Source organism: Mustela nigripes, chromosome 6 (assembly GCF_022355385.1).
Source record: "Mustela nigripes isolate SB6536 chromosome 6, MUSNIG.SB6536, whole genome shotgun sequence".
NCBI lineage: Eukaryota > Metazoa > Chordata > Mammalia > Carnivora > Mustelidae > Mustela > Mustela nigripes.
Genome location: NC_081562.1, coordinates 76,475,067 through 76,491,622, shown reverse-complemented (window position 1 = coordinate 76,491,622; position 16,556 = coordinate 76,475,067). Strand labels below are relative to the sequence as shown.

Sequence of the window (16,556 nt, the reverse complement as noted above, 5' to 3'; positions counted from 1 at the left end):
ATCCATCTTTTTCAAAGAAATGGAACAAATAATTCTAAAATTTATATGGAACCAGAAAAGACCTCGAATAGCTAAAGGGATATTGAAAAAGAAAGCCAACGTTGGTGGCATCACAATCCCGAACTTCAAGCTCTATTACAAAGCTGTCATCATCAAGACAGCATGGTACTGGCACAAAAACAGACCCATAGATCAATGGAACAGAATACAGAGCCCAGAAATAGACTCTCAACTCTATGGTCAACTAATCTTCGACAAAGCAGGAAAGAATGTCCAATGGAAAAAAGACAGCCTCTTCAATAAATGGTGCTGGGAAAATTGGACAGCCACATGCAGAAAAATGAAATTGGACCATTTCCTTACACCACACACGAAAATAGACTCAAAATGGACAGAGTCTTTTTTTTTAAGATTTTATTTATTAATTTGACAGACAGAGATCACGAGTAAGCAGAGAAGCAGGCAGAGAGAGAGGGGGGAGTGGTAAGCAGGCTCCCTGCTGAGCAGAGAGCCCGATGCGGGACTCCATCCCAGGACCCTGGGATCATGACCTAAGCTGAAGGTAGAGGCTTTAACCCACTGAGCCACCCAGGCACCCCAAAACAGAGTCTTCTTATGGTTTGCTTCCCTCTTTTATTTTCCTTCCCCTATGTTCATCTGCTTTGTTCAGTTCCACGGATGAATGAAATTATATGGTAGTTGTCTTATTTCACTCTGCACAATACACTCTAGCTCCATCCACATCAGCACAAGTGGCAAGATATCATTCATTTTGATGGTTGAATAATATTTCTGTGTGCGTGTGTGCGTGTGTGTGTGTGTGTGTGTATTTTTATCCTTTAGGTATTTGAATTCTGTATTGTATTCTGAATCTGTATTTTTGTATCCTTTGGGTAAATAAATACCTAGTAGTATAACTGCTGGATTGTAGGGTAGTTCTATTTGTAACTTCTTAAGGAAACTCCGCACTGTTATCCAGTTATTTCCATTATGAAAGCAAGTAAGTTAGTTACTTTGGGCTCATTTATAATGAAATGGGGAAAATCTCATATATAATATGTTGTATATGTACATAAAGGCATAGACTAGTTTTCTGATTTTTTAATGAGATAAACTTGTTTCAAAATCTTTCCTAATTTCATTGTAGCAAACATATCCCCCAAAGACCTCATTAGTTTTATAGTCTCACATTTCATAGTAAAATGCTTTATAAACACATAAGTTTATATTTTTGCATCATCAGTTACTTAAGTGTCTCCTTCTACAGTAGATGTAAGTTCTCTAGGGGTATTTAATAGGATGCTTTTAAAATAATCTCATGCTCCCAAGTAGCACATATGTGATTCCTCTGCCTAGCATGCTTATCCCACCCTGGGACTGTTGAGTGCTTATTGGTCTTGAATGCATCTGCTTCAAAACTGGGTTTTCTATGTATGTGATCCTTCCAGATGCTCCACTCTCTGGCCAGATAGGTACATTCTCTTCTTTCCCATAATACATTTTTTAAAGTTTTTATATAAATTCCATTTTATTTAAATTAAATTTAAATACTAAATTCCTATAAGTTAACATACAGTGCAATATTGGTTTCTGGAGTATAATTTGGTGATGCAACACTTACATACAACACTCAGTGCTCATTGCAACAAGTGCCCTCCTTAAGACTCATCACGCATCTAGACCATTCCCCACCCACCTCTCTCCACCAACCCTCAGTTTGTTCTCTATAACAAAGAATCTCTTATGGCTTGTTTCCCCTCTCTTTTTTTTTTCTTTTCCCCCTTGCCATATATTCATCTGTTTTCTTTTAATTTCCACATATGAGTAAGATCACATGGTATTTGTCCTTGACTGAGTATAGATCTTTTACTTCTTTAGTTAGATTTATTCCTAGGTTATCTTCTTGGTTTTGGTGCACTTGCAAATGGGACTGATTCCTTGATTTCTTTTTCTGCTGCTTCATTATTATTTTATAGAAATGGAATAGATTTCTGCACACTGCACTTATATATTATGACTTTACTGAATTCAAATATGTATTCTAGCAATTTTTTTGGTGGAGTCTTTTAGGTTTCTGTAAAGAGTATGATGTCTGCAACAGTGAAAGTTTTATTTGTTTGCTAGTTTCTATGCCTTTTATTTCTGTCTGATTGCTGAGGTTAGGACTTCCAATACTATGTTAAACAACAGAGGTGAGAATGGACATCCCTGTTATGTTCCTGCCCTTAGGGGAAAAGGTCTCAATTTTTTCCTATTGAGAATGGTATTTGCTGTGGGTTTTTTTGTATATGGCTCTTATGATTGAGGTATGTTCTCTCTATCCATACAGTGCAGAGAGTTCTTATCAAGAAAGGATTCTGTATTTTGTCAATGCTTTTTCTGCATCTATTAAGAAGATCATACAGTTCTTGCCCTTTCTTTTATTAATGTGGTGCATCACATTGATTTGTGGATGTTGAACCACCCTTGCAGTCCAGGAAAAAATCCCACTTGGTTGTGGTGAATAATCCTTTCAATACACTGTTGGATCTGATTAGCTAGTATCTTGGTGACAATTTCTGCATCCATGTTCATCAGGGATATTGCTCTGTAATTTTTGTTTTTAGTGATGTCTTTGTCTGGTTTGGGGATCAAGGTAATACTGGCTTCTTGGAATGAGTTTGGAAGTTTTCCTTCCATTTTTGGAACAGTATCAAAAGAATATGTATTAATTCTTCTTTAAATGTTTGGTAGAATTCTGCTCAGAGGCCATCCAGCCATGGACTCCTATTTGCTGGCAGAGTATTGATTACTGATTCAATTTCTTCACTGATTATGGGTCTGTTCAAATTTCCTTTCTTCTTGTTTCAGTTTTGGTAGTAAGTTTTAAGTTTCTGGAATCTGCCCACTTTTCCCAGTTTGCCTAGTTTGTTGGCATGTAATTTTTCATAGTGTTCTCTTATAATTGTATTTCTGTAGTGTTGGTTGTGAGCTCTCCTCTATCATTTGTGATTTTATCTATTTGGGTCCTTTCCTTTTTCTTTTTTATAAGTTTGGCTTGGTTTTATTGATTTTATTGATTCTTTCAAAGAAAGAATCAGCTCTGAATTTCCTTACTCCATTTTACTGGGGCTTTTTTATCTCTATATCATTTGTTTCTGCTCTAATCTTTATTATTTCCCTTCTTCTACTGGCTTTAGACTTTATTTGCTGTTCCTTTTCTAGCTCCTTTAGGTCTAAGGTTAGGTTGTGTATTTGAGACTTTTCTTGCATCTTGTGGTAGGCCTGTACTACAATATACTTTCCTCTTAGAACTGCCTTTGCATCCCAAAGGTTTTGGGCTGTCATGTTTTCATTTTCATTTGTTTCATGTATTTCCTTAATTCTTCTTTAATTTTGTGGCTAACCTATTCCTTCCTTTAGTAAGATGTTCTTTAATCTCCTTGTATTTGAGGTTCTTTCTGATTTTTTTTCTTGTATTTGACTTCCAGTTTCAGAGTGTTGTAACCTGAAAATATGCATGGTATAATCTTGATCTTGATCCTTGTAGAGGGCTGATTTGTGACCCAATATGTGATCTACTCTGGAAAATGTTCCAAGAGCACTCAATAAGAATGTGTATCCTGCTGCTTTAGGATGAAAAGTTCTGAATATATCTGTTAAGTCCATCTGGTTCAGTGTGTCATTCACAGCCATTGTTTCCTTATTGATTTTCTGCTTGGATGATCTGTCCATTGCTGTAAGTGGGGTGTTAAAAGTCCCCTACTATTACTGTACTATCATCAGTGAGTTTCTTTATATTTATTACTAACTGATTCATATATTTGGATGCTTCCAAGTTGTGGGCATAAGTATTTATAATTTTTAGACCTTCTTCATGGATAGACCCTTAATTTTGATATAATCTCTTCTTCCAGTCTTCCAGACTGCCCTTGTTATAGTCTTTGTTTTAAAATCTAGTTTGTCTGATATAAGTATGGCTACTCTAGCTTTCTCTTGACCTCCATTAGCATGATAGATAGTTCTCATCCCCTGACTTTCAATCTGCAGTTATCTTTAGGTCTAAGATGAGTTTCTTGGCAACATATAGATAGATCTTGGTTTTGTTGTTGTTGTTGTTGTTTTCACCCATTCTAATATCCTATGTCTTTTGATTGACATATTTAGCCCATTTACATTCAGAGTGGTTATTGAGAAATATTTAGTGCCACTGTGTTTCCTGTAGAGTTGGTGTATCTGGTGATGTTCTCTTGATTCTTCTTAGTCTTTGTAACTTTCAGTCTTTTTTTCTCCACTCAAAAAAGTTTATAGCTATAATTTGTTCAAATAAACCTTCTGTCCTTTTATTTCTCTCTTCATCTTCTGAGACTCCTAGATGAATGTTACCACATTTTACTAAGTTGCTGAGTTCTCTAAGTCTACCTTCATGGCCCATTACCTTTATTTCCCTCTTTTTTGCTTCATTGTTTTCCCTAATTTTATCTTCTGTATCACTGATTTGCTCCTCTGTTTCATCCATCCCCATTTTTATGGACTTGTATTTGCATCTTGGTTATAGAATTTTCATCTTGGCCTCACTAGATTTTAGTTCTTTTACCTCTGTAGTAAGGGATTCCTAGTGTTTTCTTCCAAGCTTTTTTCAAGCTCAGCTAATATCCTTATAATTATTGTTTTAAATTCTAGTTCAGACAAGATGTCTGTATATTGATTAAATCTCTGGCCATGAGTTCTACCTTGTGTTCTTTCTTTTGGGGTGAATTCCTCCATCTCACCATTTTGCCCAGAAAAGAAAAGAAGAAAGAGAAAAAAGAACAACAAAAAGAGAAACAAAACAAACAAAAAAACCATGAAAACAAAGAAAAAACAAACAACAACAACAAAAAACCCCAAGGAAAACAAAAATACAACACAAGAAAACAAAAACGGATCCTGGGTGTGTTTTGGTCTATTTAAAGACTTTAGATCCCACAATGATACAAGATAAAGAATAAAATAAAAGAAAATAGACAAAAATTTAAATATATATATATATATAGTGTATATATAAAAATTTTAGAATAAAAAATTTTAAAAAGGAATTCGAAAATATAAGAAAATAAAAGAAAAAATAATAAAGAATTAAAGAATAAAAGTAAAAAGGAAGCTCGATTCTATTTCCCTAGATTTGAAGATTTTGTAGCCTCATAATGATCAATAAACTTGGTGCAAGCCAGTTGTTTGTGCAGGTCTCCTGGGAGAGGGGCCTGCTGCGCTCATTCTGTTATTTCAGTGGTAATGTGACTCCAGGGGGTGCCTGGGTGGCTAATTCAGTTAAGCGCCTGCCTTTATCTCAGGTTGTGATTCCCAGGGCCCTGGAATTGAGCCCCCTGTGGGGCTCCCTGTTGAGCAGGAAGTCTGCTTCTCCTCCCTCTGCCTTCTGCTCTGCCTACTTGTGTGTTCTCCCTCTCTCTCCCTGTCTCTCATAAGAATAAGAATAAATAAAATCTTTATAAGAAAAGAAAGGGGGGTGCCTGGGTGGCTCAGTGGGTTAAAGCCTCTGCCTTCGGCTCAGGTCATGATCCCAGAGTCCTGGGATCGAGCCCCACATCAGGCTCTCTGCTCAGCGGGGAGCCTGCTTCCTCCTCTCTCTCTGTCTGCCTCTCTGCCTGCTTGTGATCTCTGTCAAATAAATAAAGTCTTTAAAAAAAAAAAAAAGAAAGAAAGAAAAGAAAAGAAAGGTGCCTCTAGGGCATAGGGGTCAGGGCTTGGTGTACACAGCTCTGGTTTCCACTAAGTGGCACTGTTGAATTCTCTGAAGGCTTTCAGCCTGGACGGGTGGGACGAAAATGGCTGCACCCATGGGGTACCTGGATGACTCAGTTGATTATCAGCCTTTGGCTCAGGTTGTGATCTCAAGATCCTGGGATCCCCCCTCAACCAGGCTCCCTGCTCAGCGGGGATCGTGCTTCTCCCTCTCGCTCTGCCTCGCCCAACCACTTGTTCTCTTTCTCAATAAATAAATGAAATCTTTAAAAAAGAAAAGAAAGGGAAGAAAAGCGTAAGGGAGGGAGAGAGGAGGGAAGAGAAGGAAGAGAGAGAAAGAAAAGAAAAGGGCTACACCCTGCTCTCTAGCCTCAGAGCCGAAATATCACAGCCCCATTCTTCAGTGAACCCTCACAGAAGAGCGAGCAATCGCCTTATTTGTTTTACTGATTTGCATCTGACCCCTGCATTCACCCTATCCTTGTCTGAGCCTTTTGGTGTTAACTCCAAATTTCAGGGATGGCCAGGGCGCAGACCCACACGGTTCCTCCAGGTACACACGACTCCTCCCACACTCGCCAGGCTGTCCCAGGAACGGGGTCCCACGGCGGTGCAGCGGTTTGCGGGTTCTAGCCGAAGCCTGCACCGAGACCTGCGGCTCTCTGTGCTTCCAGGCTCCTCTGCCAGGACACAGCGCCGCGCCTCGCGCCACGTGTTCTTCCTGGGACCCTGGGGATCCTCAGACCACCCGGTCACTCCTGGGATTCTGCCCCTTTTTTTACCAGTTGTGCACCTTCAATCCAGGCACGTCCCCTACTGTAGCAAATCTGTAAATTCAGCTTTCGCGCTCCGCAGCTTCCAGGGCCGCTTACCTCCATCAGCGGCGCCTTCCCCACCCGCGGGATCCACCGCCACGTCTCCCGAGTGAACTTCCGCAACTCCCACCATCCAAAAGGCGCTGTAGACTTGTCGTTTTTGTTCTCCCAGACCTCCAGCTGATTTCTTGGGTGTTCTGAATGATTTGCTAACTATCGACCCACGTTGGAGAGAAGAGGCAAGCTCAGGGCCCTCGCGCTCCTCCGCCATCTTAACTCTTCCCCCTGGTGGTTCAACGCGTTCCGACGACCCACGGTGCTCCAGTGGACTCCTTGATCCCCGTCACCTGTGACCCATCCCCACTCCCCGTAACCATCAGTTTGCTCTCTAGAGTTCAGAGTCTGTTTCTCGGCTTGCCTCTCTCCTTTTTTCCCCATAAGGTCGTTTGTTTTGTCCCATAATACTTCTAACACAGCATTGATCCACTGGTTTGTATTTCCAGGAATAAATGGGTATAATAATAACCTCCTTGGAGTCGTGTTCAGAAGACTAGTAAGCATGGTGAAGCCCCTAAATAATAGCTACACAAATAAGGTACTCCGTGAAGTCTGTTTGCCTAGGCCCTATTGCCATGGGACCTTGGAATCTCTGGAGACCAAGCAGTATCCCACCATGACCCAGAGGCTGACACCAGCATCTCTCTCCCTACTCTTTGTCTTAGGCTGAGAATGCCCCTAGCAGAGACGTCCCAGTGAGGACAGCACAAAGGGAAAGCCAAGTTTTTGCTCACCACTCACAGTGTATTGACTGCAGACCCGGCTCCCAGCCCAAAACAAAGGTTCTAGGAACACTCCAAGTACCTTGAGGAATGGGAAGAACCAAGTACCTGTGTGCTTTTAAACAGTCAGATTCTGAATCGTTACTGGAAACAATGGCCCCAAATCTGGGGAGATGGCCAGTTGGGGAATGAAAATTTCAATTTCCCCCGAGTTGGCACAGTTTAAGATTTTACTGTATAGCTGATGGGTGTCCATGAAAACCAAAAGCATTCAGTTTCCCAAGGTAGGTGTTGAGCTCTCCCACAGTGATGGATTACATAAGGATGCAAAGCTGCCAGGGGTTTTTTCGAGATGACCTACCCTCATTTTCTTCAATTTAGGAAAGCTCTCAAAAAAATTTTGCTACTTTTGCTTGTTTCATCAATTTATATCACAGTCCTGATGAAAAGTAAGATGAATTTTACTTAAAGTAGTCCACATATAATCCATAGTGCTTTCCAGAATTAGACTCCTGGGGCTTCCTTTTTAAATTTAAACATCCTCCCCAAAATATTTTCTATTAAGGTAAATGCTTTTGCTTTTATAAGGATTAGTAGCTTATTTAAGGCTTCTAGCCAGGAAAAACTTAAAATGACTGTCAATTTTTTTTAATAATTTTTTTTGAAGTCATTTTTTTTCAGTACTCAAGAGTGAACAATCCTTTTAGAAAAATTTTCACGAATACTTGAATATGAAATATATCAGTCCTATCAGGTTTTATCCTTGGGATCCTGAAAATTTTGTGTTCTATAGAAAACTAAATAAACCCTCAAGAGAAAATTTGAGTTAGCATTTTCCATATATCCCAAACACACATTAATACAAAATTTCACATTAGACAGATTATCTGTAGACTTATATGTGAAAAATAAAACATCACAAAGTTTTAAAATTCTTAAACATGCTTTGAAAATCTTTATTAGTCCATTTAAATACAATGTTCATTTACATATTTCTTCATAATTATCTCTGTAAAAAATTGCAGTAAATACAAAGTAACAATGAGAAATAGCACAGGAATAAACTCCTCCATTATTTTAAAAATCATCTTATAGTACAACATCAGTCAGTTCTGAGAATATTAAATGGACTGGTTATCTATTACAGGGAATTGTCTCAAATTATGAATAGGAAGATATTTAAACAACTTAGGTATAATTTAGAGATTAGATTAGCAAGTATTTTACCCATCACAGGCTGACTCTCCTTTCTTCTTCAGTAAGCTAAAGTGTTAGAAACTTGCCCCCATGATTTTGATGGGAGTTGTGGAATCCTGTTAATTCTGGAAATGTGGTTTTTTTTACCTGAGCGATGCAGGATTTGCAGAGTCACAAATTTAGGAAGAAGATAGGTAGAAGTGTTAGAGGAGAGATTAGGAATAAGTAACCACTGAGATTCCAAATTAAAACATAAAAAATATCACTGAAAGACTGAACATTGTATTTACACCAATTATACAAATTTCAGGGTATCCACATCCAAAGTTAGAATTGTGAAATTAGGAAAAGAGAAAGTGTGGAAAGTGTGTCTTTCCTGGATATGAGAACAATATGTTACATTTTCTCATCGGCACATTTTCTTTCATATGGAAGGAAGTTGCATGAAATGCATTGTTTGAATCAGCAATGAAGAGAACGCACATCCCAATAAATGGCTTTATTAGTGAAAATTCATTGACAGTTTACAAGCATATGCGATAACTGCATTTAAAAGCAATCTAAGAAGGAATGTATTACATGTGAAACGGTCCTAATAGTTTTATTCTACTTTGCAGAACACCTAAAAAGTAATCAAACAACAGTGTTGTTTAAGCACAGAATTTTAAATAATGTTTACTTTCCTTATGGACAACAATAAAATTAATCACTTTGTAAATTTTGGTATGAGTCCTGCAATTATGTACATTTTACTTTTCTTTTCATTAATTAATTCACAAAATTAATTAGGATGTGTAGGAAATATAAAGATATTTTAAATAGTTCTTCAAAACATATTTTCACTGATAATTATTTTTACACATATTTATATTTAAAATAAAATATATAAATATTCCTTCATATATATATATATATACACACACACGAGCTATTTCAAAAAGTGGAAGTACCCTTTTCACATGTAAACATTTTTAAATCTCTCTCTTATTCAACAGATACTCTTCTCATTTTTTCAGCTAATTCTTTTCTCACTTCAATATGTTTTTCTAAGTTTTGCACTTCATGTGGAAGATTGATGTCCCAAACAGACAAACAAGATTGTATTTCTACAAAAGAAAAAAAAAAATGAAACCAGGTTTCAAAGATTGGCCATAAAGCATTTTTATTTTATTTCTACTTTGTTCACTTACATTTAGTTGTCTTGGACAAATATATATATAAATACAGCTAAAAACAATGTATGAAATTACTGCTATTTATAAGAAAGTCCATTTGGAAAATATTTTAAATATCTTACAGAAACTACTATATGTTAAAAAGAGTGTGGTCCTTTAATAATCTAACATTTCATTTTCTGAAAGAAATTATTTATTCCAACACTGTTCAAGCCATCAAAAATACTGACGTATTATAGCATATGTTATATTTTTTATAAATGTGTAGCACACATAATATTAATTATAATCATTGATGTCACTGCACTGAGTTTGGAATAGAGTATCTTATTAAACATTACCTTTTTGATGTTGTGAACTTTCAGTACTTTTCCGAATATACCCCAAAACCAGCATGACATTTTTAAGACTTCCTTTAAAAAAAAATGAGTCTTCTGTTAAATCAATATAACAAGTTGGACTTTAAAATGTCCTTGGAACTTACTTTTTTAATTCTACTTTTGGAGACACATCAATTATATTAAATAAAAACACTCCAAGACTAGCAATTATTTAATGTTAGAAAATTTGTGACCCATTCCTTGCTACAATTTTTAGGAATTGTGTCAATCTGAGAAAATAATTTAACCTTTGAAAACTGGGTTGAGGGCACCTGGGTGGCTCAGTGGGTTAAGCCTCTGCCTTCGGCTCAGGTCATGATCTCAGGGTCCTGGGATCGAGCCCCGCATCGGGCTCTCTGCTTGGTGGGGAGCCTGCTTCCTCCTCTCTCTCTCTGTCTGACTCTCTGCCTACTTGTGATCTCGCTCTATCAAATAAATAAATAAAATCTTAAAAAAAAAGAAAACTGGGTTGAATGTTTATACAGCCCAAGTTATATAATTAAATGAGATTATGTGCATGAAGGTGCTTTGGGACTAGTCAAATGTGAAACATTTGGATAAAGAATTGGAAGGATGGATATACTGAAAGTCTGTCACAGAACAATACTTTCTTCTCAAGTCATTCACTAAGAAGCCCTAGCTGAGCACTAGCAGTAAATGGGCAAACAAAGACATGCAAACCCTACCCATATGGAGTATTCGTTCTAGTGAGGAGACTGACATTAATGAAAAAGATCCAGGACCCCAAAAAGAGAAGTTTGACCTCATCAGTACTGACTTCTCAGGGGCTTTGAGACATGAACTGCCATTTTGAAGAAAGAGTTAATTTAGTCTATCTTCTTGGCTTAGTTAACGACATTAACTTAAATCAAATAAGCAAAGAACAAAACAGCTCATGAAAAACCCTGAGGCAGTATGAAGCATGATATTTCAGAGGGACTGAAAATATAATAGAGCAGAAAGTGCAGAGGAATGTGGTAACTAGCAGAAGCCAGAAAGGTGAGGTGAAGCCACTTTGCGCCTGCCACACCTTGTAGCGTCTGTTTAAATTTATCTTTAAAAATCAATTAAACTCACTGAAATCCACATAATGTCAGTAAGGAACAACCACTTGGGTCCTAAAGTACATAGAAATTAAATGAGAGGTTGGAACAACCTTGGTAGAATAAAACTAGAGAGACAATCCACTAGAGACCTACTGCTCTGCTTGTGGGGACATGTATCCTGATAGCGAACCAATCACTCACCGCCATCTAGTCTAACTCCTTCTGTCCAGCTCCAAAATCCATTCATTAAAAACTGGGTAAGAGTAAGGAGAAACATTTGTCTCTTCTTAATGTATTCCTGTTAGAGGAATTTACTATTCTCTTCACCTGTCAAACACATTCTGACCTCTTCCCTAGTTACATTAACTCTAGTTTTGCAGAACTTAATTTCATTGTTATTTTAGGTCAACTTTGCATATATGCTAATACTATTCTCTAAACCAAATAATTGGTTAAAAGAAAAAAATGGAATGTATTTATGTAGAAAATATAATCACGTGCTGTTATGACTTCTTCGTATTTAAAGAGAAAGAAAAGACAAAGTTTGCTTAAAACATCATGATTGTTAATACTCACACATTGCAGAGTTCAGCATATATTGTTACAAGAATACAGATTTGCTTATAGAATGAAAAACCAAATTTAACAAGGGTGGGAAGCATAAACTGGTCAAAACAGACGTTTCCTTTACTATCTTTGGTTAAAATTTAAAAATACTTAACATCTATTTCCTCTTTTTGCCTTAGGTATAGAAAGTAAGATGCAAATTCAGTGCTCGGCTGCAATAACCTGATTCTCTGTGGGACTGGGAGCATCTACTCTCTCCATTTTTTAAATGGCCCCATTCAAAATGTCTCCCATTCCTGTTTCATTATGTGACCTTCCAAGACACTTGAAATGACATTGGAAAGTGAAAGAAAAATTAAAAATAAAAGCGTATTTTTATCATCTCAAACAATATGGGAAAAGATCTAAAGGAAAGAAACTTACCTAACTGTGCTGTCATCATGACTCTGACAGAGTCACAGAAATTCTGAATTATACGTATAATTCGACGAGTTGAAAGATCAAGGAGTAAAATATGGCCTCCTCCAGTTCCTATCCAGAGAGCAGTGTTCTTCTGGAGGCACAGGGTTTTCACCCTCCCAGTATAAGACAGTTTGTGTTTTGATTCTGCATTTACTTTTACCATTTCTTCTCTAAAACCATAAAGAAAGTATACATTCATAGTTTTATCAACAATTAAGAGAGAAAACAGATGTATACCTATATATACACACTACAGATAGCATCTTGAATTATGAATACATGACAGTATATGTTATATACCATTAAAATTCTACAAAACTAGTTTTGCAAAATACAGAATGCTGAAGTAGCTTCCCTACTTGAAACACATTATCAAAGATAACACAATAGCCCCTTAACTTCAAGAAATTCTGAAGTACATTAAATGGATATAATTTTTATAAATAGCAAGCCTATGTAATTCAGTTTTAAAAAAGAATAAATTTGCCCAATATAAATAGAAAGTTATTTTCAAAAGGTTTCCATGAACTCTAAAAGTTATAAAGGAAAATTAAATTTTAGTAATTTACATGTAAAAGATACCAATACCAACCACTAAATTCTTCCCTGAGCCAATGAATAACTCTGACAAAAATGAAGTGTCCAGAAATAAAAGAACTCTAATACTTTTAGACCTTCAAGAAGTAAGGGGAATTCCCAGCATTTCAGAATATGTATCTCCTTACCAACCAGTGAAAAATGAAAAGATTCTAGGCAAGTAAACTTTGAAGTGTCATTTTCTAGATATAGGGTATAATCTAAACATTCTCCAGGGTATAAAAAAATCTACATGGTAAAAACAAAACAAAAGAAAAAATATAAAGTGGCTAGAAAATAAGGCTCCCATTTCCCAGCAGCAGCACACAAAAGAGGTGTTTGATTTAGAGTCTGAGATTTATGTCTAACATCCTGGATCAGACTAAGAACTGGCTGTCAGGTGTGGTCTTAACCCTTTGTCCTTAGGTAGCTAGTGCACTGGTCAGTCCAGTAGGTTATCCCCCAATTTTTAAAATTGTTTTGTAACTTTATCTTTAGAGCAAAGTATCCTTGCACCTATAGGATAATTATAACTTTGAGAGCTGCCTGGGTGGCTCAGTTGGTTAAGCAACCAATGCCTGGTTTCTGCTCAGGTCATGATCCCAGGTCATAAGATCAAGCCCTGTGTTGGGCTCTGCATTCAGCGAGGAGTCAGTCTGGGATTCTCTCCCTCTGCCCCTCTGCTTGTTCCCCCTCTCTCTCTTCCTCTAAAGTAAAAAATTAAAAATCCTTTAAAAATGTAATAAACATCAATACTGTAACACAACTAGATGTACCATCATCCGTGAACCCAATATGATCACTTTCAGTAATGTACTATTTTTTCATTAGAGAATATTCTTTGTAATACCTTGAAGAAACCATAAATATTATGTTCCTTTTTTTTTTCCAAAATGCAATTTGCTAGATGTTAAGAGATGGTGCTAAAAAGCATTAACAATTTGGTTTCTGAGTTTTTGTTAGTTTTCTAGTTAGAGGCAAAAACAAAGTATAATTAGCCATACTTCCATTCTCTGTGAGAGACCTCTCTCTGTAAAGACAGCTCATACAAGCATAAAATAAAGAACCAATGACATCGTACCTATAGTCAACAATATGTTGTACACCTAAAAATTTGTTAAGAGGGTCAGTGTCAACATTGTATTCTTTCCACAATAAAATACAATTAAAAAAATAATTTACTTTAAAAAGTGCACACAGTCTATTAGTTCACAGAGTTTTTCAGTTTTCTTATCCCGTACTTCCACAAATGGGCTATTCTTCTTAGCAACGTAGAGAGCCGTGTCTACCACCACTGCTATGATGTTGGAATCACTGAAAGCTGCATAAGAAAACCTAGAGGGAAAGAGAGAGTGTCACTACTATTCATTTCTTGCAAACAGATTGGCTACCATAGGCTCTATCTTCATGGCAAGCTCCTAGCTAGCCCTTGAGGCCTAACCTAAATGTCAGCTTTTCTGGAATTCATCCCTGACCTATCAAAATACACCAGTCATTCCCTTTCCCACACCAGTACTAGCTGTAATACGATAGAGCTTATTAAATGTAAAATTGTATTTATTAATTACTGTATCCCTGATACTAGATTGTAACTGTGATTTCTTAAGGATAAGCACCATGTATTTTCTATATAACTCCAATCCAGTAAAGAGTCACCAAGTACCTATCTATCTAGTAGATAGATGGGTAAGTATCTATCTAGAAAAATGCCTGGTTAACAAAAGTAGGCAGTTTGTTAAGCGGCTGGATAGAAGGATGGATGGATGAAGAATGAACTAACAGAGGAATGAAAAGTCATGAAAAAGTAAAAATGGTTAAAGTTTCAATTCCATCAGATAAATGACACAAAAGTATCACAGGGTGTAAAAAATCTTCAGTTCATCATAGGGCAGGAAGATTTCTTTCCTCTGTCTTTCTTGTCCTGGCAAGGGAAGCAAAAACATGTGTTGCCAGAGAGCCACTACATTTTAGGCAATCCTTGAAGACAGCTCAAACTAATCCAAATATTCCAGAGAATTTTAGAATTTATAAAATACTTTTGTGTGTTATCCTATTTGATCCTCAATAAAAATCTTAGCAAACATTACAGATCTCAATGTTTGTAATTATAGAAAGCTTACAAATGCTAAATAACTTGCTGGAGGCCACATGGCTGGCATGGTACAGAAGCAGGACTCTACACAAGGCCTTGGAGGCCTGTGGCTTCAGAGGCCACATCATCCTTCACTACCCATCACGCCTCTGTCAGTGAGCACGGATGACAGTAAGGAGGGTGGTGAGGATGAAGCAGCATCTAATTAGCGATGTGGTAACTGCTTAGCCAGGAGAGAGACCAAGGCAACTGAGAAGAAAGTATTTACATGTGTCTATGAAATCTCTTTGGGGAGATGAACAGAGAGGTTCTGTCTGGTAAAGCATTTATACTCCAAATCTCACATGGAATTATAGAGGGTCGATACCCATGATCTCATAACATGCTCTATGAAATAAGTTTAAAAAAAAAAAAAAACCTGGGAGCCCTTCTTTTTAAATATTTTCAGGCTTGGGGGTGCCTGGGTGGCTCAGAGGGTTAAAGCCTCTGCCTCTGCCTCTGCCTCTGCCTCTGGCTCAGGTCATGATCCCAGGGTCCTGGAATCAAGCCAGGCTCTCTGCTCAGCAGGGACCCTGCTTCCTCCTCTCTCTCTGCCTGCCTCTCTGTCTACTTGTAATCTCTCTCTGTCAAATAAATAAATAAAATCTTTTAAAAATATTTTTTTCAGGCTTGTTTAGGCTGGTTAGGAGTGTAAGTTCCAGAATGAGAATAAACTTATCCAAACATTTACCACACACTAGGAAACGAATCTGTGAACAGGACGGAAAACAAAAATTCTCACCCACAAGAATCTACAATATACAGCAGTGTATCTGAACCCCAACTCTACTTCAGAAACACCTGAGAGCTTGAAAAGAAAAATACTGACTCGTGGGCCCCACTCCATGATGCATTCTTCGGATTTAATTGGTCTGAGGTGAGTCTCAGGCAGAAGGTTATTTTCAGCTACTTCATGGTTTCTAAGTGGGGCCAATGCTGAGAACCAGTGGGTCTAGTCTTATTAAGAAAGCATTTTGAAACTTCTTGTTTAACAGCGTGTGAGAGCTGTTGTGAAGGGAAATGAGAGCTGCCATGGGAGAACAAACCCAAGGCACCGAACCTGCGCAGGGGGAATCCGAGACCACCCCTCAGAGGAAGTGACATCTGAATTAAAACCAGCAGGGAACACAGTCATCATACAAGAGAGGGAGAACCACCTTCAGAGGCCAGGGGTAAAAGGAACAGGCTGTCTTTGAGAACTGAGATGATTTCAGTTTGGCTAAAGCTCAGAGGGCGAGGAGGCTGCAAAACATTAATTTAGAGAGGGAAGCGAGCACCTTATAGAGTCTTAAGAAATTTGAAAGTCCCCAGTTAGAATGGCCAAAATTAGCAAGATAGGAAACAACATGTGTTGGAGGGGATGTGGAGAAAGGGGAACCCTCTTCCACTGTTGGTGGGAATGCAAGTTGGTGCAGCCTCTTTGGAGAACAGTGTGGAGATTCCTCAAGAAATTAAAAATAGAACTTCCTTATGACCCTGCAATTGCACTACTGGGTGTTTACCCCAAAGATACAGATGTAGTGAAAAGAAAGGCCATCTGTACCCCAATGTTTATAGCAGCAATGGCCATGGTCGCCAAACTGTGGAAAGAACCAAGATGCCTTTCAACGGACGAATGGATAGGAAGATATAGTCCATATACAGTATGGAGTATTATGCCTCCATCAGAAAGGACGAATACCCAACTTCTGTAGCAACATGGACGGG

The 16,556-nt window shown here is 37.6% G+C and overlaps 1 protein-coding gene across 2 annotated transcripts in view; it reads right to left on the bottom strand.

The window, feature by feature from the left end:
- Positions 1-8,239: 8,239 nt before the first annotated feature.
- LRRK2 (leucine rich repeat kinase 2) overlaps positions 8,240-16,556 on the bottom strand; it is a 132,336-nt gene continuing 124,019 nt past the window's right edge. For both annotated transcript variants that reach the window (XM_059402899.1, XM_059402900.1), the window contains exons 48-51: positions 13,901-14,053; positions 12,104-12,312; positions 10,029-10,100; positions 8,240-9,618 (exon numbers count right to left, since the gene is read on the bottom strand). In XM_059402899.1, coding sequence (XP_059258882.1) covers positions 9,497-9,618; positions 10,029-10,100; positions 12,104-12,312; positions 13,901-14,053 — 556 coding nt within the window. In that variant the 3' untranslated portion in view covers positions 8,240-9,496. The remainder of the gene's footprint in view (positions 9,619-10,028; positions 10,101-12,103; positions 12,313-13,900; positions 14,054-16,556) is intronic.